The 23931-nt window shown below is 50.9% G+C and overlaps 1 protein-coding gene across 2 annotated transcripts in view; it reads left to right on the top strand.

Annotated features, from left to right (window-relative positions):
* Positions 1-3243: 3243 nt before the first annotated feature.
* ITGA3 (integrin, alpha 3 (antigen CD49C, alpha 3 subunit of VLA-3 receptor)) overlaps positions 3244-23931 on the top strand; it is a 35281-nt gene continuing 14593 nt past the window's right edge. The window contains exons 1-16 of one of the 2 annotated variants that reach the window (XM_006832473.1): positions 3244-3531; positions 11292-11419; positions 11743-11822; positions 14510-14759; positions 16804-16890; positions 17272-17479; positions 17963-18159; positions 19595-19683; positions 19823-19959; positions 20099-20182; positions 21575-21645; positions 21720-21856; positions 22442-22591; positions 22692-22789; positions 23137-23284; positions 23536-23604. In XM_006832473.1, the coding sequence (XP_006832536.1) occupies positions 3326-3531; positions 11292-11419; positions 11743-11822; positions 14510-14759; positions 16804-16890; positions 17272-17479; positions 17963-18159; positions 19595-19683; positions 19823-19959; positions 20099-20182; positions 21575-21645; positions 21720-21856; positions 22442-22591; positions 22692-22789; positions 23137-23284; positions 23536-23604 (2139 nt within the window). In that variant the 5' untranslated portion in view covers positions 3244-3325. The remainder of the gene's footprint in view (positions 3532-11291; positions 11420-11742; positions 11823-14509; positions 14760-16803; positions 16891-17271; positions 17480-17962; positions 18160-19594; positions 19684-19822; positions 19960-20098; positions 20183-21574; positions 21646-21719; positions 21857-22441; positions 22592-22691; positions 22790-23136; positions 23285-23535; positions 23605-23931) is intronic. The other variant, XM_006832472.1, reaches the window with a different exon arrangement.

Raw genomic sequence — 23931 nt, 5'->3', positions numbered from 1 at the left:
ATTCCTCTTCCAGGAAGCCTGTCTAGACTTTCCCTGACCCACAGAAGAATCCATAGTTTGCATGTTTCTCTGTCTTCATTCCTTGTTGAGTCCTTCCTCCATAGGGGTGTGTGGGGTGTGTGTGTGTGTGTGTGTGTGTGTGACAGATAAAGTCAACTGAGAGAAGAGATGAAGTTTCATGACAACGTCACTGAAACCTGTGAAATTCGGATCTCTGACATGAATTTGGGATTTCTCTTTCTGCATCTCTCCAGCCCAGACCCTTCCAGACTCCAGGTGTCTTCCTCCACCCTCATTCCAACCCTGAGATCTTTCTGATACTCCCCCACATTCCTCAGCAGTGAGAGCCCTCTGCCTACTAGTTGTCCCTGTTCCCACCCCCACATTCTCTCTGGACACTCCACTGGAGTGGAAAAACCAGCCCTCATCCCTTTCCTGCTCCCAGTCCTGGGATCGGACATGCTGGTCATTCCTGTTTGGGATGGCCAAAGAGATAACGCTTAGCATATTGTCAGTCTGTCATTCCATAGCTCTCAGAGATGTTTTGGATGGGATCCCTGCCCACACTGGGTGTCCACCACGAATCTCTGACTCCTGGCCCTGGCTAGCTCTTCTTCTCCAAGAAGAAGGTGGAGGACCAGCAGCTAAACAGAAGAAGAGCAAAGGTTATAGTTCAACTTCTATCCAGGCCAACTCCTGTTCCTTGATACTATCCCACTGCCCGATGTCTTCTAACACCCAGAGACCCTGCAGGACCCAAGGGAGACCATGAGATAGGTTGGGTAGTTCTGAGAATCACAGCTCAGGAACAAATGCTATCATAAGGGCAGATTGGGATGTGTGTTCTCTCTTTACACACCACATAGAAAGCTGTTATCACAGCTGTTTTTGTTTAGGTGTGCCTCGCCGTCTGATCAACATCTGCCTAGAGATTGTCCCTTACAGACACAGCTGTGCTCAGTAGCTTCCAGTCCCAGCTCTACCTCCCACAGGCTGCGTGACCTTGGCCATCCAGGTAACCTTCCGAACCTCCATTTGCTCATAAGTCAAATGAGGATGATGATCCTGATATCACAAGGATGCCGGGAGGATAGAAAGAAAGTCAGAACATGAAATGATTCATAAACTATAAAATTAGGTTCTGGGTTCTATATCTAGTTTTATATTCCTAGTTCTTTATTATTTGCCTTAAAGAGAGTCTTCATATTGTACAAGTTTCAGACCTCACCAAATCTGGATCTGCCTTGAATAGTGTACAAATGCTAATTTTTAGCATAAATGGTTAAGAAGGAGAACTCCAAGATCAGATAACACAAGATTAGAATTCTAGCCCTGTGGCCTTCACCAAGTTGCTTAACTTCCCTGAAGTCCAGTGTCCTCATTTTCAAAGTGGACATTACATGTTCCCTTCATATGATCAGGAGGGGACCAGTCTCTGGAGAAGAACATCGTGCTTGATAAAGTAAAGAGAGGGTCAGCAAAAAAGAGGAAAAACTTTGTGGAGATGGTGACTCAGTGGCTGCAACAGTGAGCTCAAACAGCAATGATTGTGTGGATGGTGCAGGACAGGGCGGTGTTTCATTATTTTATAAACACTGTCACTATTAGTGGCACCTAACAACAACAATAAAAATGAAAATAACACCTCAAAGATCATTATAAGGCTTTAATAATATTTGAGTTGCTAACATACTAATACTTTGGTATGTTTTTCCTAGAAATGGGGGCTGGAAGCTAAATTTCAAGTGAATGGACACTGAGGGTCTGGATTCCTAGACCAAACTTACAAAACACCTTTAGGCAAGAGAAAAAAATGCTCAGAGAAAGATGAGTATTTGTGCTTCAATAAGGAAAGTCTGAGTTAGACTCAAAGTACATAGCGACCGATTGAGGCTCTCTTCAAGTTTAATCTTTCTAGACCTTTGGGTCCACCCACCTACTTCTATCTGGCAACAGACACCCACTACACACCTCCCGGTGGCTCGGCGCCCTTGCCCAGTTTCTAAGCCTGGAAGGAAGGAGGGGACCCTTGGGATTCTGCTAGGCTGCAATCTAAAAGAAGGAGTGAATGAGAAATGGGTACTCATTCCCACTCAAGGGACTCAGCCCTTTCGGAAAAAAGCTGTCAGGTTGCTAATTACAAATAGCGATATTTGACTGTTATCGCTTCTTAAAATTTGTCTGGCTTTGTTAAAGGGCCATTCCCAGTCGGATGGGGGAGGGAGGTATTGTTGCTGTCAAGTGCCTTCGAGTTGGCTTTGACTTACAGCGACCCTGTATAGGATTTCCTGTATAGGATTTCCAAGGCTTTAAATCTTCACAGGAGCAGAAAGCCTCCTTTTGCTCCCGTTGAGCGTCCAGCGGGCTCGAACCATGGACATTATGGTTCGCAGTTCAGTGCTTAGCGTATGAATCCACTGCGCTCCCTGGAGGCGTGAGCTGGAGAAATAAATCTCAGCAAAGACGTCCAAAATTCTGGGTAAGAGGAGGAACGCCCAGAGACTGCTAGCCACCTCTCAAGAGGTGAGGAGGTGAATCCAGCATTCCAAGCAGACGCGCACGGACTTTGGCTACCAGACGCGCTCACACGGGGGCCCTCCAGGTCGAGGTGGTTGAGACTGGAACGGCAGTAGTGCAAGCCGCAGCAAAGTGGCGGGACAAATCCCAACCCTGTCACTGCCCGTCCAATCCAGCTTGCTCTGGAGGCAACGCTTCCCGGGGGTAGCCGGGGACATGGAAATCCAAGCCTTTGGGGGGCCCCAGACAGGTGTTTGGGAAAAGAGGGCGGAGTCGGGGAAGGGAGGATGAGGAGGGAGGGGCGGTACTGCCCCTTTAAGAGGCGGTGGTGGAGCCCGGACCTTTTCTCCTTCCCCGGAAGGAAAGCGAATCCGGGCTGAACACTCAAGGTGGGGAGGTGGGGGCTGGGCGTGGGGAGGCGGGGCGCGCGCGGGAGAGACCCCTCCCTCTGGCCCTCCTTGCGGTAGTGCGGTCGACTGGCGCAGATCTGCCGCTTAGCCGGGTTATAAGGCAGCAACGCGGCCAAGGGGGCGCGGCCGGGACAGACTGGGGTGCCGGGAGCCGGGTGCGAGGGGCGGTCACCCGGCGGGGAGGCTAGAGACTAGACTTGCGGGAAAAACAGGGAGATAAGGTGAAGAAGATCCAAAGAGGACGTGAAACCGACCAGAGCTGGGAGCAAGAAACTGATCTGGACTGGGGAACGCGGTGGGCCAGACCAGGGCTGCGTTGGGAGCAGGTGGAACAGGTCCTCCTTTCCAGCTTCGCGTTCTCACGCACTCTCACCCTGCCTGGTCTCCAGCTCGCAGACATGGGCCCTGGTCCCCGCCGTGCACCCCGCGCCCCATGCCCAGTGCTCTGCGCGCTCGCTTTGATGGTGGCTGCCGGCGGCCGCATTGCCTCCGCCTTCAACCTGGACACCCAATTCCTGGTGGTGAAGGAGGCCCAGAACCCAGGCAGTCTCTTTGGATACTCTGTCGCCCTCCATCGGCAGACGGAGCGGCAGCATCGCTACCTGTAAGTGAGGCTGACGGGTATAGAGGGAAGGAAATGTGCGCTATGGGATGCGGATCTGGAGCGAAGTCCGAGCCTTGGGCTCGCAGACTTCCAGAACGCTACCACCAGCCCTTTGGGAATAGAGGATTAAGGGGAGGAGACAGGGGTAACCCTCGGGCTACTGGAGTTGGGCGGGAAACTAAGGGTTTGGGTATAGGGTGTGGGGCAGTCATCAAAGGCAAGTTCTGACCCGATCAGAACGTGCCTAGGCGGAGCCTTTCTGTCCTTTAGACCTCTCCTGGGAGCGGAAGTAGGGTCCTGTTTGCTGAGCCTCCTCTCATTCCTTTCTGTGAACCTAGCGCCAAGCACTAGTCTATTTATTTTTTCCAGAGCTGGGGCAAACTGCAAGATGTAATTCTCCTCCCTCCCATCCACCCCACACACTCGCCTGGGAAGAACCAAGGGCGTTTGTCTTTAAACCTGCTTCCTCCTCTCCTTACACCTCGAATTTAGTCTGTGGCCTCACCAGCCACACCCTTTACAGAGCTGACTGGATGGGCCTCCTTCACCGCTTAGCGGTGGGAGGCTGAGTCTGGGCGGTTTGGAACTGTCATAACGCTCACGCTAACCCCTTGAAGATGTGGAGAGTAGAAGAGAGGAGGGGCTGCCTCAACCTCTGCTCGGTCTCTTGCCCCCCCACCCCCAGCAGTGACGCTCTCTCCACCAGACATCGTCCTGCATTCCACAGATTCATGTTGAATCTTCTACCCAGAGTGTGTTTGTTTTGGTTTGAAGAGGGAAATGGTGTTTTTCTCTTTCTTCTGGTCTCCTTCCCCAACAGCTGCTAGAAGAAGGCGAAGGAGGAGCTGGGCATAGGGAAAGGAGGGGAAGGAGATTACATCCAGCTGCTTCTCCTGCTCCCATTCCCACCGCACATACGCACAAGCACTCACATGCCCAAAGGGACATATCTACTTCTTGGCTATTCCCGTGGGCTTAGAGCGCGCTGGGGTTTGCAGTTGAGGGAAGAGGACAACTAAAGGAAGCAAGACTGCCCAGGGAGGGACAGTGGTTAGGATAAACCTGGTAGGACTCATCTATCTCTCTGGACTGGGTGACCTGGCAGGAGTCTGTCCCTACCTGGCCTCTGACTCCACTGAACTAGAGAATGTGGTTAGATCAAGGGTGCCTTGAAATTCCTCCCTGCTTCGTCTGGAGCCTGCAGAAACTTGAAATGTTCAAAGTCTAAGCTCTGCCACAGCCTTGGCCACTGCCCTGTGGGCCCAGCCCCTGCCTAACATACCTGCCTGGACTTGGCCACAACTTCATCTGGCTTCTGCAGAGGTTCTGGCCACCACACTCTTCCCAGGTTGACCTCAGCAGGTGCAGTCTGGCATTGGCCACCATTTTTTTGGAGACCCTAAGTGACCATCAGCATAAATTTCATTATTAGTGTTCTCTGTACCCCAACCCAGACAAAGATTACATTTGACTTAATGCCGAGTCTGCATGCTATAAGGCAGCACATTGTAAAAAGGCCAGAAATCTTAGTGTAAATGATTCTGTACCCACCCCCTTTGCTATGTGACCTTAATCAAGAGATTGTCCTTCTCTGGACCAATTTTCCCCAAAGAGGGGTTAGGCCAGGGTCCATATGCTCCTTCCTACCTCTGTTGTCCTATGAGAGGCAGTTTGACCTTGTGGATGAAGAAGAGGCTTGGGAGTCCTACTGCCTTTGACCAGTCTGGGGTCTGTCACTAAGACTTAAGCTTCATTTCCTCATATGTGGAGGGGTTGGGGTGAGGGGGGGAAGAAGAATAGCACAACACCATCCTCATGCGGTGATACCAGATGCTATCAAGTCAATTCTGACTCATGGTTACCCGCTGTGTGTCAGAGTAAAACTGTGCTCCGTGAGGTTTTCAATGGCTGTTTTTTTAGGTCATCCTTCCCAGACACCTCTGGTTGGGTTCGGACCTCCAACCTTTCAGCTAGTAGCCCAGCACTTAACCATTCCTCATGGGGTGATGTTTTTATGTGCTATCAAGTCAATCTCAACTCATGGCAACCCCATGACACCTTCTTAGAGTATAGGAGAATGTACCCCATAAGGCAGTATAGAACTGCCCCCATAGGGCTTTCTACGTTGTAATCTTTGCAGGAACAGACTGTCAGGTTTTGTCCTGCAGAGCTTCTGAGTGGGTTTGAACCTCTAATCTTTCAGTTAGCAGCCAAGGGGGATAGTGTGGTTTAATGAGGTAATGTGTATAAAAGGCTCTGAATTGCCCACATCTCCAAGTAGCAGCTGAAAGCTCTTAAGACCAAGCCCTCAGGCACTCCCATTACTCAAGGACCCCAGCCAGGGGCTGAGCCGAGAGGGTTCAACTTTTCTTCCTGGAGGGCTATTGGTGGCAAGTAGGCCTGCCATGAGCCTAGAAGGTTCTAAAGCTAATAGGCTGGTGCTTTCTGAACCAGAGAGGCAGGCAGTTCTAGGCAGAGTGTGGAGATCCTCAGTCTTTCCCAAGAGTGGTTCTAAGTTCGTTTCACTGAATTCTGCCCCTTAGTTTTTTGGGAGAGCCAGCTGGGTGTAGCTGGATTTACAGCTGGTCAGCCAGATGTGAACAGCTGCTTGAATGCATAGCTCAGGGGAACTAGCAAGTCACATTGCAACCTCATCTGTTAGCCTCAAGGTTTCTTGGGTAAAGGGCGAGAGTTCTGGGTCTTGAGTAGGCCTATAGTCCCTCGTTGACAGAAGGTTTTAGGGGATGCTGGGACTCCTAAAAGAGTATGCAAAATCTCCTATACTCTAAGAAGGTGTCATTCCAGAAATGGTTGAAATCCTCATGTGGACCCTCTGCTGTCCGGTCACTTTACCTCAGGACAAGGGCTCTCAGCCTCTGACATAGGAGGCTTGTCCTAGCCCAGACCCTGCTGACCTCCCAGTCTCTGGGGTTGAGGAGCCAGATTGACCTGAGGAAGACTTTAGGCATTTCCTGGGGAGAGGACTGTGGCCCTGGGGAAAAGGGACTGTTTCTCAGGGAAGTGCTTATTGAAGTGCAATCCTCCTCAGCAACAGCTCCCAGAATCCAGGTGTCCTGTGCTGTCCTAACCTGAGTTTTTGGGCTCTGGGATACCTGCCTGGAAGGGACCGTGTTTGGAAAACCTGGGGTGGGGCTGGTGGAGGCTCCTGTGAGATGAAGTCATACCTGAGGTAGGCAGGAGCTAGGCTTACCTGCTGTGTTCTCTAAAACTTGTTTTCCTGGGCAGAGCAGGCATCTGGCATCTTTTGAGGCTCGTGCCAGGTAGAAATGGGCCCAGCAGCTATGGCTGCAGGAAGAAGGCCTTCGTGTGTAGTGTTCTTTCCCTCTCACCAATCCAGGCCACAGGACTTTAAACTGGATAGCTAATCTTGTAGGGAAGGAAATATCAAAAGGGCTTGGTCAGAGCTCAACAAAGGCGAAAGGAAGAGAGATAATCATGGCAGTAAGAAAGATTGAGGTTAGATGACAGGAAGAACTTTCTAAAGGGTCAAATATTGGTGGAAGGGGGAGAGGAAGTGGGGGGATACTGAAGATCCAACGAGAGGGAAAAGAAATGAAACAAGAAACCCAGCATTGTTCTATTTTATTGGCTGCCTGGACCAAAGTCTTGCTCCCATCCCCTCTCCTTCTTTGGCATTCCCTAGCTTGTTGAGGGCTGCATCACCCCTGGAGAGAGGGAGGGCGAGGGCACTGGATGGGCAGGATAAGAAGGAAGGACTGATGGCTATAGTTTCAGCTACTGTAGAAGTGGCTTTAAGGAGATGACTAATTTGGAGAGCAGGATTGGCACCCAGCTGGCTAGCTCCAGAGAGCTGCCACTCCTTCCTGGGGGTCAGGGTTGGAGTAGGTCCCCTCCCCCACCTGCTTCCTGGCCTGGGTGGGAGGAGAACTTGGGAGGGGCTGGGAATTGCAGAGTAAAATGTGGGGATGGGGCAGGAGGCCTGGTGTGGTGCTGTGGGTTACTGTGCTGGACTACAAGGTCTGCGGTTCAAACTAACCAACCTCTGCTCGGAAACCCTATACAGGGTTGTTAGGAGTCGGAACCGAGTCGATGGCACTTAACAATAAAATTGGCCCCGAGCACTAGGTCCCCATTGACCCCTACTTTTACTTAGGCCAAGTTAACAGAAACTCTTCCCATTGGAAGCACCTCCTGAGGGGAGGTGAGGAGACTGGGAAGTTGACTCTTACTGGCTGTTTTTCTGAGTATCCTCTACATTCCCCCACCCCCAGTCTTCTCTTTGGGGTGAGCGAACCTAGAGCTCTCCTGGGCCCCATTCTCTAGCCTTCTCCAATTCTGCTGCTTTTAACTGGGCCGTTCCATTAGAACTGCCCCGGGAGGAGTGATGGGGTAGGGTGAAGGAGTGCTTTTCCGGAACCCAGAGCTCTAGGGGCTCCCCAGGGACCAGGAGGGGCTGTCTGGCTGCAGTCAAATGAGATGGTGAGGAGGCAGCTGTTCAAAAACCCTTGAGAGGTCATTTCACTCATCCCCCAGCCTCCAGGGGCTCCTGCTCCCACCAAGCACAGCCTGACACCAGAGAAGGGGGCTTTCTTCCTTGCTTTCAGACCCAGCAAGTTATCTCTCCACTTAGCTTCCCTCCTGACTTCTGCTGGGAGTTCTGAGGTGGTTAGGAAGGGTACCCCTCTGGACCCTTAGATCTGAACCACAGCCAATCAGTGATAGCTGAGGTGTTTCTTTGCATATTCATTTATGTCATATTTGCATATCATAGGTCCTTCTAGCCCTCTGGATTCACTAGCTCCCACCACACACACCTGGTTAAGGCTGGAGGGAGTTGGACCTGACCCTCTCCACACTCGCTTCCCCCATCCACACGCAGTCCTCTGGCTGTAGACCCATTGGATGCTGGGCTGGGAGCCAGAGGGCCTTAAAGGGCCTCTGAGTGGGCCAAGTAGGAGCTAAAAATACTTTAAGGGGAGTTGGTGGGGTGCTCCCAGTGGAATCTCTGGAGAGGGAGGGACCTAGGATGTAGGGCTGGAACTTGGCCCAGGCCCTGTCTCACCCCCCTATCAGCTGGGTGAGGGCCGGGGAAGGGTATTGTAGTGAGAAGGTTTATTTCAATCCAGTCCCTTCAATCCAGCAAGCTCTGCTTGCTCAGTACCCCAGAAGGCTCTGCCTTCCCTTCCTGCCCCTCAGACTCAGGAAGAGCAGCCCCCAGGGCCAGACACTTCCACTGCATCAAATAACCTGGAATACAACCCTTGCCCACTGAGGCTGGGCTTCTTCAAGGTTATTTGTCCATTCCCCATCCACAAGCTTCCGACAAATCTGAGCATCCCGCAAGACTGACTATGGCTGCCAGCATTCCCCAGCCCCACCTTAGTGATTGCTGGGTATCATTAGGGTGAGGAAGGCTGAGGAAGGTCCCATCATCTGCTCCTTTGTAAACAGCTGAACTAGTCTGTTGTTTTTCTCTGCTCCAGGTTCCCTCAACTGGCAGGAGAGTTTCCTGGGATGAGTCCAGGGGCCACAAGAAACCAGACCCACAGTCCTCACATTGCCTTGGCTTTATAGTCCCAAAGGTTTTCACAGAATGAATCTGTTTGTTCTCCCAACAACCCTGGAGGTGGGCAGGATAGCTCCTGTCCCCCTTTTACAGATGAGGCACTCAAGGTTCCTTGAGCACAGGAAATTGTTCCTTGATGAGAACAAGGCCTAGAACCAAGTGTTCCTTTCCCCTAGGCTCAGTGCTTCCTTCTCTGGTGTTTCCTGTGCATCAGGGGACAGGTGTCCATGGGTGGCCTGGTACTTTCCTCAGTCCAGACAGTAGGTGACTAACTGGGCCTGGCTGCCTCATTGGCCCCAAGCCAGCCTCCGAGACCCAAACTCCTGACACTGCCCTGTTTGGAGAAGCCGCATCCTGCTCCTTAGAACACTTCCCCAGGCTGCGGATGTGAGGTGCAGGCAGAGGCCCCACCCCCTTCCCAGCAGCGCCCCCAGGCAGTGCATTCCTAACACCAGTGGGCGGAGGCACCCCAAGCCTCTGCATGCCCAGGCCCTGCCCTACCCACTCCCAGCAACCCTCGCTCCCAGGGCCAGGCAGGAGCTGCATGCAGGGGGCACTGCCCGACTCTGGCAGGAGGCCCAGAGATCAGGTTTTGACCTGGAGTCTCAGGCTGATAGCATTGCTGGGGCTGAGTAGAGGGACACCTGGAGGGTGCTCACTGCCTGGGAGGCTGTTCTACCAGGATGGAGATGTAGGGGTGGAGAGAAGCCTAGATGAACGTTGACAAGCTGTAGAGAAAAAGCAAGGGGTAGGTTCTGGGGGTTAATGCACTGGACTACAAAGTCGGTTTGAACCGAAAGTGTGGCGGTTCAAGCTCACCAGTTCCAAGCTCACCTCAGAAACCCTATACAGGGCCGCTACTGGTCAGAACCGACTCAATGGCACTTAACAGCAACAACAGTGGGTAAATCTGGATCCTCAGATGATGGGTACACAGTATTTGGGGTATATGTTAAATATGCAGGGCTTGGGTAATGGATAAATTTGGGACTAGCAAAGGATGATGGTTAAACACTATGCTGAACATAATGTACGTTACTGAACTATACATGGGAAGTTTGTTGAAATGGCATTGTTTTGTAACATATAGCTACCACAATTTTTGAAAACAAAAAATGTCGGTCCAGAACTCCACCTCCCATTCCATCTATGGACTGAAGAATTTGCTTTTGTATTGAATATTCCAGATTGTTTGAGCTGGAGGTCAGTCCATAGACTGTCCTTTGAGCTATTATTTCAAGGTTAATCTCTTGCTTTCCCCCACCCCCAGTTAGCCCTCTGAGATGGGATAGGTGACCATGACAATGAAGCTTCCCATTGGAACAGGGCCATCGGCACCCTTGTGGGAACTTAGAGTTGGTGTCCCCAAAGCTGATTCTGGGCAGACTGTAGGGAAAAGCAGTAGTCTTTGTTCACCCCACCCTAATGCCAACCCACTAGGAGCTTTACTCTGGGGCCACATTGTTCCAAGTGTCAGGTGCCACCCCTACCCAGTAGCTTGTGGTCCTGTCTCAAGGTAGGGAGGAGGGTTGGTCATCATCAGATCACTTAGACCCCAACTCTCCCACCCAAGTTCTCCTCTAGTCCAGTCCTCCAGTGGCTTATTGAGGAAAAACCCAGGCATCCAATACTCCACCCTACTCCCTCACAAGGGTCTTCCCTCAGGCCTCCTTGGGATTTGAACTCAGGGCCAGAATTCCTTCAGTCTTGTAAATTGCAATTTACCTTCATCTCAGAGACCAAAGCATTCGTTTTGTAACCCAAACCTGACCATGCCACTCTCATTCCTCCGAGGTCCTTCTCACCCTGGCCTCTGTCCCTTACTGGCCTCCCTGAAGTTCCTGGCCTCTAGCTGTCTCCTTGCAGATCATCCTGCTTGCTCATGCTTCCTGGGCCTTGCACACGCTCTACCTTTGCCCTTCCACCCCTTCTTCACCTGGTAAATCCTAACCTCATCCTCAGTCCAGGACCATACCTTTGGGGGGCCCCCAAAGTATGGTACACGTTCTGTGGGGGGTCAGCTTCCTTGCCTGCCTGTCCACACAGGACACCCCATGAAGGTACTAACCGTGGTCCATTCATCTCCATACCTCTAGGCCCCGATACAGTGCCGGACACAAAGCAGATGCTTATAGACACATGTTGAACAGCATCTATTTAAAAGGGGCCATACAGAGTCTGAACCCAACTCCTCTGCTTCCTTACCCCCCAGGCTCCTGGCTGGTGCCCCTCAGGACCTTGCTATGTCTGATGGATATACCAACCGGACCGGTGCTGTGTATCTGTGCCCTCTCACGGGCCACAAGAATGACTGTGAGCGGATGAACATCGAGGAAAAAAGTGAGGGAAAAGGATGGGGACCAGGTTGGGTCAGGACCCTGGTGGGGACTAGCATAGAGAGGGCCCAGAAGAGAGCTCAGTATGGGTCTTGCAGTTTCTAGACACTTCTTGTCTAGCTGGGAAGAGGGATCCTGAGAGGAGAGTGGAACCAAGTGAGATATCAATCAGGGGTTTGTGTTACTTAGATGAAAGATGGGCTGGGAAGGAGAGGTGGGAGGGCTGCCCTGCTGGGGTAGAGGGCCCAGTCCCTGCCTTGTGGAGGCTCTGGGCACTGGAAGCATGGGGTAAGGTACCCTAACTCACGAACCCTCCCCGCCACACAGGTGACCCTGCCAGTCACATCATTGAAGACATGTGGCTTGGGGTGACTGTGGCCAGCCAGGGCCCTGCAGGCAGAGTGCTGGTAAGTGTGCACTAATTACTAGCTCATCCTCATCTTACAGGGCTGGGGAGGGAGGCAGTGGACCAGAGAGGAGGGGTGTATGCCTGGACCTTGACAAATGTCTCCCTCTGGGACTGTGTCTGTTGGTGTGTAGTCTCCAGCCTTACGGCTTGTCAGGGATGAGATCTTTGCTTTCTGAGCTCCTGTGAGTTGTGGGGAGGAGTGGTCTGGCATTCTCCCAGGGTGGGCATGGCCTGGGTCCTGTCTGAATCATCCACTTCCTCCCTGCCCTACCCATCGTGGGAATGAACTGAGGGAGCTTCGAGGAGGAAAGGGCAGAGAGGGCCCCGGGCACTAAGCCCTGGCCAGCACTCCTTCCTGGGAGGCGGACGGAAGGAAGAGGCATAGACCTGCTGACCAAGGCCCACCCAGCACTGCTCTGGGCCACATCCTGCTGTCAGTTATCACCTATCAGAGGTCTCCTCCAGTTCAAGTCTTAGAGAGTCCATTGGTTGGTCATGTTTTAAATGGATGTAAAATTTACATACAACAAAATGCAGATTTTGTTGAATTGAGTTTTGACAACTATATATGCCTGTGTAAACAAACCCCATTAAAGATACAGCATATTTACATCAGTCTAGAAAGTCATCAACTGCCCATGCCAGTAGCCCTCAATGACTGTTGGGATTTCTGCCACCTTTGGATGCTGTTTAAAGATCCAGGTTTACACTGGTTCACCAATGCATTTTCTAGACCTCTGTTATGAATGGAAGGGCCCTCGTGGCGCAGTGGTAAATCTGATTAATCTGTTTAAACTAACCAGAAGTTCAGCAGTGCGAACCCACCAGCTGCTCCTTGGGAGAAAGATATAACAGTCTGCTTCCGCAAAGATTTACAGCCTTGGAAACCCTATGGGGCAGTTCTACTCTGCGGGCAGGGTCACTGAATTGGAATCAACTGGATGGTATTTGGGTTTGGTCTTTGTTATGGGTGGTGGTGGGATACCATTTGAGGTGGGGTTCACAATTATCTCCACCTATCCACTCATCCATTCAACAAATATTTGGTGAATACCTATTGTACTCCAAGCACTGAACTGGCTCTGGGGACACAGAATTGGCTTAAGGCAGGGTTGTAATCAGAGGTGGACACGCACACATATATGCAAAAACAAGTAAGCTGGCTCTGGGTTTGCCTGACCCCAGGCTGTTTTAAAGAGCTCTGGTGGCGCAACAGTTAAGGTTACTTTGTTCCAAGGGAGAAGAGAACCACTGATTCTGCTCCAATAAAGATTTCAGCCCGGAAAGTCCTCTATGGGGCAGTTATCCTCTGTCATATAGGGTAGCTCTGAGTTAGGATTGACTCCATGGTGCACAATAACAGTAACAAAAAGGGTTAAGAAAGAAGGAGGATCAGGACCATGAAACACAGGGAGGAAATGGATACATGATGTTACATCGAGGGGATTGTAAACGGTGACGTGAAACAACATGGGTATGGATTGTTGAATGGAAAACTGATCTCTGTAAACCTTCGCCCAATTCACAACAAAAAGCGAAAAGCAACAACAACAGGTGGGTTACTTCACTCTCTGTGCCTCGGTTTCCTTATCTGTGGAGTTGATTCTGACTCATGGAGACACACCCCATGTGTATATCACTAGTGCCAGAGAGTTATCAGTGGCTACCTTTTTTTTTTTTTCCTTCAGCTGCTAAAACCTTAATGTTGGGGGTTTAAAGCCACACAGTCACTCCATGAAAGAAAGTCCTGGGAAGTTGTTTCCATAAAGATTACAGCCAAGAAAATCCCATGGAACAGTTCTACTCTCTAACGCATGGGGATACCATGAATTAGGGGTTCCCAGAGACAGTGAACAGTAACAGCAGATCGCCAGCCTTTCTCTTGAGGTGCCTGTGGGTGGACTTGAGCCTCCACCTTTTCCACTAGCAGCTGAGTGTGTTTGTACCGTCCAGGGTCTCCACCTGTGCAGAGAGGGAACAGTGACACAGAAGTAGGATTCTCCCCTTCTATGCGGAGACAGACCCAGGTTCCATTCTCGGCAGTACACCCTCACTGCTTCCCAGTCCATCTGGGGATGGCTCAGAACCATGACTCAGGAATGGACTCAATGGCAGCTAACATCAACAATGATAGGTGTGAGATTTTAGACAGGTTCTTTAGCTTTCTGTACCTTGGTTTCCTTATCTGTAAAATGGGGGAAATAATTGTCCCTACTCTATGAAGTTGCTAGGAAACTTAAGAGTCAGTGTGTGAAAAGATCTTAGAATTGTACCTGGCATATAGTAAGCACTCAGTAAACGTTAGCTGCTACACTATTATTGCCCATGAACAATGGTCTTTGCAGCCAGAAGACAGGTCATCAGGGGGTAGAGAGACAGGTTCTGTGATGTGCTCTGTCACTTGCTCCTTTTAGACCTACGAGTCTGAACCCTCACGTATTGCAAACATCTCTAAGCCCCTCTCAGATCCGGTACCTTTTGACTTCCCAAAAAGTGTTCCCAACCTTCAGAGCAAATTTCTGAATTCCAGAAAGCCAGACAGGCATGGCATCACTGTGGGAAGGGATAGAAGCCAGAAGACTTCCTCTAGCTTGGTCCCCAAACCTACAGGTGCCCAGGGCAAAGGAGCTAGCAGGCCCTGGGTGCCTTCTGCAGGCTCAGGCTGTGTGTGTTGGGGGTCCCCAGGTCTGCGCCCACCGCTACACCCAGGTGCTGTGGTCGGGGTCAGAAGACCAACGGCGCATGGTGGGCAAGTGCTACGTGCGGAGCAATGACCTCCAACTAGACTCCAGTGATGACTGGCAGACCTACCACAACGAAATGTGCAATAGCAACACTGACTACCTGGAGACGGGCATGTGCCAGCTGGGCACCAGCGGCGGCTTCACCCAGAACACCGTGTACTTCGGGGCCCCCGGTGCCTACAACTGGAAAGGTGGGGATCCTGAGGGAGGGGAGAAGGAGCCACTAGGATAGCCAACCCACACCCCCAACACTAAGGGGCAGAAGAGACTGGCCTTCTTGCCAGTAATGAAGCCACCTTTACCCCTACTGTGGTAAAGCACCTACTATGTGCCAGGGGCTTAACACCAATTATATTCATTATTCTTCATAGTAGTCTTATGAGGCAAGTATTATTATATGCATTTTACAGAAAAGAAAACTGAGCCTTTAATTCCTTAAATAACAGGAAGTTAGGAAGCCTGAGTTGAGGCCTAGGTCCAACTGATTCTAGTTTAACCTTTTAAAAATAATGTATTGCTTCACAGGGTTGCCTGATTAAATTCCCACAAACTGGATAGTTTAATAAAACAGAAATGTGCTCTCTCACAGTTCAGGAAGCCAGAAGTCCAAAACCCAGATGTCAGCAGGGCCATGCTCTCTGCAGAGACTCTGGAGGAGAATCTTTTCTGTGCCTCTCTCCTAGGGGTTGCAGGCAATTCTTGGGTTTGTTGGCTTGTAGCTGTATCGGTTTAATCTCTGCCTCTGTTGTCCCATGTCCAGCATTGCAGTGTGTCTTCTCTGACACCAGTCATGGCCTCATCTTAACTTGATTACATCTGCAAAGACCCAGTTTCCAAATAAGGCCATATTTCGAGGTGTACTAGGTGGACATGGGACTCCTGGTGTGGTGCTGTAGGATCAGCACTGGACTGGGAACCACAAGGTCAGCCGTTCAAATCCTCCAACTGCTCCTTGGAAATCGTGCCTAGGGTCCCTAGGAGTCAGGACTGATTCAATAGCAACTTAATAACAACAATGACAAGGTGGACACGAGTTTTGCAGGGACATTCTTCAGCCCAATGCAACAGCTAAATATAACCATTGTTTTTAAATGTTGTCGAGTTGGTTCCAATTCATAGTAACTCCGTATAAGGTTTCTGAGGCGCCACTATTGAATTTGAACCTCTGACCTTGTGGTTTAAACCAAGCTTGCGGTCCAGTGCTTATCCTACAGTGCCACATTGGTACTCCTGAATACCACAGTAGGGTTTGGTAAAATAAAAAGTGCTGCCCTCTCCCACCCACCACCTTAGTTCCCTTTCTCAGAGAATTCTTCTAGACTTATTTTAGAATATATAGGCTGTGGTTTCGTTTTTTAACACAATCACACAAAACATGCTTTTTTGCTCCCTTTTCTTTTCAATTATCAGTAAATTCTGGGATTTTTTTTTTTTTCATGTCAGTATATACCAGAGGGCTTCAAAAAGTTCATGGAAAAATTACATTTTCTTTTTATTTCATTTTTTCACGAGCATTTTGAAGCCCCCTTGTATATGTTGATCTTTTTAGGGCTGCAAGTATTTGCTCATATCAAAACCCTTGCTTGGAACAACCACCTTGCGGGTGTTGTGTTATCTCACACTTCTTTAATCTCCTATCTCTCTCTTCCATTACCAACAGGTAGTCTGGGGCATGGTCACAGCCCCGAGCTCACCTAAGTCTGCAGCATAGCCAAGCCTGGCCCCCTCCTCTGGTTCTGTCTCCCATCCCCCACCCCGGGTCTATTAATGCCTTGGGGCCAGAGGAGGAGGGGATTACCACAGGCACTCTCTAGCACCTGCCCTGGGAGCAGGGGCCAGGTAGGCAGCCCAGAGTTTGAGGACAGGACCAGAAACAGATAATGAAGTTGAGTCTGATCTCAGTGTCTAGAGAGTAGGAGAAACATCATCTAGTACAGTAAACACCAGGTAGGAGTCTACATAACTGGGTTCCAATCATGTCTTTAAAACTAGCTCCCCATGGGACTGTTGGCAAGTCTGTTTCCCACCCTGAGCCTTGGTTTTCTCATCTGCAAAATGGGACCATTATCCTACCTCATAGACTAATTCTAATAAAGAAGTGACTTTCAAATGGCAAAGTGCTCACAAATTAAAGGGATTCATGTTATCTTTATTTGGGGGCGGGAGGAGGCTGGTTGGTAGAGGGAGGGAAGGGATGGTGACGGTGCCCTCCCTTCTTCCTGCATCCTTGTGAAGGAAACAGCTACATGATTCAGAGGAAGGACTGGGACTTATCAGAATACAGTTACAAGGACACAGAAGACAAAGGAAACCTGTACATTGGTGAGTCGGCTTGGGGTGGCCCATGGATATAGAGGGAGAAGGGGGTCCAGTCCCTTGTCTTCTGTGTCTGGTGCAATATGAGGTCATTGGGGAGTAACTAGGGACATTCCGATTAGCTAGCATAGATTGACTGAGCATCAGACCCTATTCTCAGCACCTAAGATGTAGTGTTCCTCCCTGAGAGTCCCCAATCCATTGTGCAGGCACGGCCCAGAGCTGAGATGGAGTGTCCCTGCTAGGTATCTAGTGTCCAGTTGTTGGCTCAGTATTAACTACAGGAATAGAAGAAATTGCGAGGGCGGCCAAGGGACAGGGCCATCCAGGGTAGAGGGGGACAAAGCTGATTGGGTCCTTGATTGACCACCTTCTCCCCCATTTCAGGGTACACCGTGCAGGTGGGCAGTGCTATCCTGCACCCGACAGACAACACCATTGTGACGGGAGCTCCACGGCACGAACATGTAGGCGCTGTCTTCTTGCTGAGCCAGGAGACAGGCGGAGACCTGCGGAAGAGACAGGTGCTGGAGGGCACGCAGGTGGGCGCCTACTTTGGCAGCGCCATTGCCCTGGCAGACCTGAACAATGATGGGTGAGAGTCTGGGGAGGCCCTCGAGGGCCAGGGAGAGATGTAGGTTCAGGGGCACTCGCTCATTCTAGGGCAGGGGAATAGAAGTTTGTAACTGTATTTGTTTACTGACTGTTTGCAGGGATTGGCAAATCAACTTCTTTGACAGATCAACTTTGTTGATGTGCACTCAGACTTTATAGGGTTCTGGGTATTTGCATGCCATTTGCATGACACCTGCATTTGCTTGTTTCTGCCTGGCATTTGTATGGTTCTAATGGATGTGGACTGTTTGGGTGTGGTCTGGGCCTACATGGTTTCTCAGTGGCATGTGTTTTCTATGTGGTGGGTCAAGTTGGCATTTCCATGTCCTTCTCATGCCCTGTGGCCAGAGGTGACATTTGCACAGCTGCGTGCCTCATAGTCAGGCCTGTAATATGAGAATTATGCTTCATTTTGGAAGCCAATCTCACACTTCCATTCCCCTCTTCCTTCTCTCCTGTACAGGTGGCAAGACCTCCTCGTGGGTGCCCCCCACTACTTTGAGCGTAAAGAAGAGGTAGGGGGTGCCATCTATGTCTTCATGAACCAGGCGGGCACTTCCTTCCCTGCTCAGCCCTCTCTCCTTCTTCATGGTCCCAGTCACTCCACCTTTGGCCATTCCGTGGCCAGCATCGGTGACATCAACCAGGATGGGTTCCAGGGTATGAGCCAGTGTGCCTACTAACTGAGCATAGGGCCCACATAGAGGAAATGGGATGGAGTCCTGGTCTCTGAAGCCCACAGACATATTAGAAAGAGGATGTGCAGAGGGAGCAACCAGAGGCCAGCTAAGGGAATAGGACTGGAGGAGTAGATAAGTTGTAAGGCATGAAGGCTGGGTTGAGTTTGCATAAAAAGAGGGATTATGAGGTACCAGATGAGCATGGGATACTTGCCCACTATGCCCAAATTTAGCAGGTATGGAATGTACCTGTCAAAGAACTGGGCTTCATAGTTGGGTAATGATGGGGGATCCAGTAGAGGTTTTGAGGCCTTGAAAGATGATTCTAGAAGAAAGTAAGGATCAAGGCTGGAGGCATGGAGATGATCAAGAAGATAGTATATCAGATATGGGATGATAAGAGCTGGGTAGGAGCCCTTCATACCGAGGTGCCCAGATACCAGGACTCTACAGAACTTGGGGATCATTCACATCTGGAGTGTCAAGGAGAGGGACAGACCAAGGGGTTGAGTTGAGTTGCTGTGGGAGCTTATCTGTACGGCACTTATCGGACAACCTCGATTTCCCAGAACACAGCTGAGAACCGAAAAGAAGGCATAGAAGCCTCTGTAGAGCCCAAATAGGTGTTGGAAGGTTGAAGAAGGCCTGTGCACTTATTCTTAGAAGAGTCATTTGGTTTCTGCTCAGGACCTTTTACTTTTCCCTTGAAGCAAACTGGGAGTTCAATAATGTTTAAGAAGAGACTAAAATGTCTTGGACTTACTTGTGGAAATAATGGTTAAAAGACAAAAATGTCTGATGCTTTAATAAGCAAAGTTCACTGTAGTGTTGTGGTTAAAATCCCAGGTCCAGGTGTTAGATAAACATGGCCTCTTCTCTACTTAGCAGCTGTGTGGCTTTGGGTTAAAAGATGAAGTGTTTCCTCATCTTTTAAGGTGGAAACAATTGTACCTACCCCACAGCACTCTTGTGAGGAGATGAGTACTTACAACACCAGACAGAGTCACAGTGGGGAATGCCTCCTTTCCTGACCCTGCTGGTAAACAAAGCTTTACTTTATCACTAGGAGAGCCAGGGAAGTCTGGACGGAGCTTGGTGGGGAAGATGGAAGGGTCTTTGATAAAATGCCAGACTAGTGCTCAAGAATCTGGGAGTTAGGCCTGGCTATGACATTTTCTTGCTGTGTGACTTTGGTTAGTCACTGACTTCCTCCTAGACCTCTTTTCCACCTATCAAAGAAGGCAGTTTGGCTCCAGAGAGTCCCAGTTTTACTCTTGTGCCACGAAACTGTTCCTCCCTTGCTGCTTTTGAATACTACCTGGCAGGGAATGGTCAATGCCATGTTGGGTTCTGACTCGAAAAAAGGATTGAGGACTTGTGCGCCCAGCATGACCCCATCCTCCTCTCTTCCTCAGACATTGCTGTGGGAGCCCCATTCGAGGGTTTGGGCAAAGTATACATCTACCATAGCAGTTCCAATGGGCTCCTGAGACAGCCCCAGCAGGTATGGACGGGATAGGAGTGCTGTCCCCACCTACTGAGGTGGGTCTGCCTTCCTTCCCCAGGTGCCCCCTTTCCCTCTTGGGTCTCACTCCTCAGGCTCCACCCTAGAACCTTCCAGCATCACTGTCCCCTGTGCCCAGGTAATTGATGGAGAGAAGTTGGGGCTTCCTGGTTTGTCCACCTTTGGCTATTCCCTAAGTGGGCGGATGGATGTGGATGAGAACTTCTACCCAGACCTGCTGGTGGGCAGCCTGTCGGACCAAATCGTGCTGCTGAGGTGAGCTGGGGGCCGGTGGACAAGGGCTTCTCTTTCCTCCAACTCCAAGTCCATCCACAGGAATCTGAGTCTCAGCTCTGGCCTGGGATGGGGCAGACAGGAGGCACTGAGAGCTGACTGGCTTCTCTCTGTTATACAGAGCCCGGCCCGTCATCAATATCCTCCACAAGACCTTGGTGGCCAGACCACCTGTGCTGGACCCTGCCCTCTGCACAGGCACCTGGTGAGACTCTCAGCCCTTCCCTGCCTGTACAGGCTCCCAAACACCTCCCTGACAACTCCTGATATCCCACCTCTAGGGGTTTGATTCTTGGAGTAAACAGCACTCTCCCTCCCAGCCCTCACTAAAGCAGAGTCCCTGGGAGGAAGGAATGGATGAAGGTTGGGGAGCAGTTGAGCACAGTGGTTGAGGGTGCCTGGTCTCAATTCCAGCTCTGCCAGGGCATCTCTCCCTGGGCTCTGGGGGGTGAGCCCTAGAGGAAGAGGGAGAAGGAAGCACTGAGATACATGGATGTGGGGAAGGAGGAAGGACCACCTTGTGCAAATGATTAATCTTTCTGAGTCTCAGATTCGTCACCTATAAAACAGAGATTATAATAATAACCAACTCCCAGGGTTCTTGTGATAACTAAATGAGATAATGGACAAAAACCCTTTGCACACCACCCTGAGCCCCATAAGTACTCACAAAATGTTAGTTGCTAAGATGGTGATGCTAATGGTAGTGTGTCCCCTTTGGGTGAATGAAGACATCAGGTCAGAAGGCAAAGGGAAACCGCAGGGAAGCAAGGGGAAGGGTGATGGATAGAAACCTGGCCTGGGAATCGAAAGGCCTGGGTTCAAGACTGGACTTGTCCAGCATTGGACTGATGGAAAAAGTCTTCTTCTGCCTGGGTCTTAGTTTCCTCACTGGTGAAATGATGGAGCTGGAATCATGACCTCTAACCCGTTTTCTATGACTCTGGTGTGACACTGTAGGATAATGCACTGGACTGCATGGTTGGTTTGAACCACAAAGTCGGTGGTTCAAATTCACCAGCTGATCCTTGGAAACCCATGCAGGGTCCCTATGAGTCTGAGTGACTTGAAGGCACTTCACAACAGTGGTAGTAATTCAAACCCACCAGCCGCTCCTCAGAATCCCTATACTGGGGCACTGTGAGTTGGAACCAACATGACAACACTTCACAACAACAGCAAATGGTAGTAGGGGGTTCCTGGTGTGGCGGTGTAGAATAAGCACGGGATTGTTATTCTACAGAACAGACTTGATGGCACTTAACAACAACTACCATAGTGTTGTTATGACTCATAGAGGGAGCAGCTGGTGGGTTTGAACCACTGACCTTGTGGTTACTGACTCCTAGTGACCCTGTATAGGGTTTCCAAGGAGTGGCTGGTGAACTTGAACCACTGACCTTGCAGTTCAAACTGACATTGCAGTCCAGCGTATTAACCCACAACGCCACACCAGGCCTCCTGGTAGTAGGAGTCAGTTAGTCAGTTTTAACCCTGCCTTTCCCCTGAAGGTTTCCCCCTTGCCTAGTCTAGGGGGCTGAGAACTGGGGCCTGGATATCTGGGTCCCCCTGACCAGACTCTTCTATACCCCTCCAGTAGTGTGCAGGTGGAGCTGTGTTTTGCTTACAAAGAGAGTGCTGGGAACCCTAACTACAGAGGAAACATCAGTGAGTGCTGGGGTGCAGGGTGAGGTGGGGACATACTTACCTGACTACTTGCTGACCACTCTGTCCACCCACAGCCCTGTCTTACACTCTGGAGGCTGACCGGGACCGTCGCCCTGCCCGGCTACGCTTTGCTCGAAGTCAGTCAGCCATCTTCAACGGCTTCTTCTTTATGCCTGAGATGCGTTGCCAGACGCTAGATCTACTCCTGATGGTGAGGAAGGGCAGGGGGCAGGGAGGGGCTCCACCATACCCCAGGGAGGTGGACAGAGTCCCCAGGTCAAGGATGAGGGGTAGAGGTAGGCAGCTATCCTGGAAGGCCATAGATCTACCCAGCTCTTGGTAAAGATAGAACCTGAGCAATCAGGCAGTGGGCAATGCTTGGCTCTCCCTTCACCTCTTGGGGGAGGGGTCCCTGAATGGAAGCAAGCCCAGCGTCTCTGGCGCTTCTGGGTGGAAGGGAAGAGCTCAATCTATGGACACCAGAGTGAAGGGAGGCTCAGCATCCCTGGGGAGATATCTGGGGGAAAGGTGGGATGGTGGTAGAAACTCACCGAGGAGATCGGGTTATTTGGAGTTGTTAAGTGCCATCGAGTCAGTTCCCACCTATTGCGACCCTGTTCTGTATAGGGTTTCCAAGAAGCAGCTGGTGAGCTTGAACCTGAACCACCCCGACCTTGACCTTGCAGTTCAAACGACTTTGCAGTCTGGTGCATTAACCCACAGCGCCACATCTCCTAGCTTCTCCTGGGGTGCTCGGAGAGATGTGAGGATTCAGCAGCTTACTTTTCCTCCCCAGGACAACGTCCGAGACAAGCTCCGCCCCATCATCATCTCCATGAACTACTCTTTACACTTGCGGATGCCCGAGCGCCCCCGGCTGGGGCTGCGGTCCCTGGATGCCTTCCCTGTCCTTAACAAAGCGCAGGTTCTGGAGAACCACACCGAGGTGGGTGGAGGTGAGGGCTGGAAAGACGGAGGCCGGAAGGAGTTGTGGGGTGAGGGAGCGCTGTGAGTGGTGCGGCCCTTCAGCCTCGGATCGCCCCCAGATCCAGTTCCAGAAGGAGTGCGGGCCAGATAACAAATGTGACAGCAACTTGGAGATGCAGGCCGCCTTTGTGACTGAGCAGATGCAGCAACTGAAAAGGTGGAGTCTGGGCCGTAGATTATCCAGATGTGGGACTTCATTGGCCAAAAGGGCTTGAGGGGCGGGGCCCTACAGGTCCTGGAGGTGGGTGAGATACGAGGAGTGGAGCCTTGAAAGGGGCAATCTGAGGGGTAAGTTTTAGCTGGCTAGATAGGCTGTATTAATTTGCCCTTCACCGGCCAGAAAAGGGACTTCCTTCTCCAGATGAAACTTTACGGCAGGACTTTGCTGCCTCAAAGGGCCTTTCTAACCCAAATGGATCCCAGGGCAAAGTCTCATTGATTTGGGGAGGACCCGGGATAGGGATTCTAATTAACCCTGGGACTCCCTTCCCCTCAACCCATTAGGCTCCAGTACGGCAGAGACCTCCGGAAACTCTTGTTGAGCATCAACGTGACCAACGAACTCAGTCGTCTTCGGGCAGGGGAAGATGCCCATGAGGCGTTACTCACGGTGGAGGTTCCTCCTGCTCTGCTGCTGTCCTCAGTGCGACCGGTGAGTGCCCACTTGCCCACCCAGAGCTTAACCCAAGCTCCTTAAGCAGGATGTCTTCATCCTTACATGCATATCATTTATATTTGTTGTCCTCAGAGATGGGCTCCCTTCTCCCCTGAGTGATAGATAATATTCTGCTGTTATGAGATCCCAGTTCTCAAGCCTCTAGGGTTTATGACCCTGTACCAGAGGAGCTGCCTGGGCAAGACCTACCCTGACGGGACTTTGCATTATTCATCTTCCTTTCTCAGTCCGGGGCCTGTCACGCCAACGACACCATCCTCTGTGAGCTAGGGAACCCCTTCAAAAGGAACGAGAAGGTGAGCATGAACCTTGGTGCCCAGCCCTTCTACCTCCCAGCTCTGTGGGCCCCCTGCTGAACCTCTGATGATCTTTCAGTCCCCCTCGTTTCTGCCTGCCTGCTTGCTGGAGTAGGGCCAGGGAGATGTGGCAAAGGATGGGATGAAGTCCAGAGTCTCTGAGGAGAAATGGGGTCACTAGGGAGCTATGCACAAAGCTGGAGCAGGTGGAGGTGAGAAACCAAGTCTTGCTGAGCACCTACTATGTGCCAGGCCCTGAGTTTGGCACTTTGCTTCCTTTCTGTGATATAATTGTCATGATCTTTTACTTTCAGGAAGTAGATGCTA

This window comes from Chrysochloris asiatica, unplaced genomic scaffold (genome assembly GCF_000296735.1).
Source record: "Chrysochloris asiatica unplaced genomic scaffold, ChrAsi1.0 scaffold00007, whole genome shotgun sequence".
NCBI lineage: Eukaryota > Metazoa > Chordata > Mammalia > Afrosoricida > Chrysochloridae > Chrysochloris > Chrysochloris asiatica.
The sequence above is the reverse complement of the archived record's forward strand: the minus strand, read 5'-3'. Positions and strand labels throughout refer to the sequence as shown.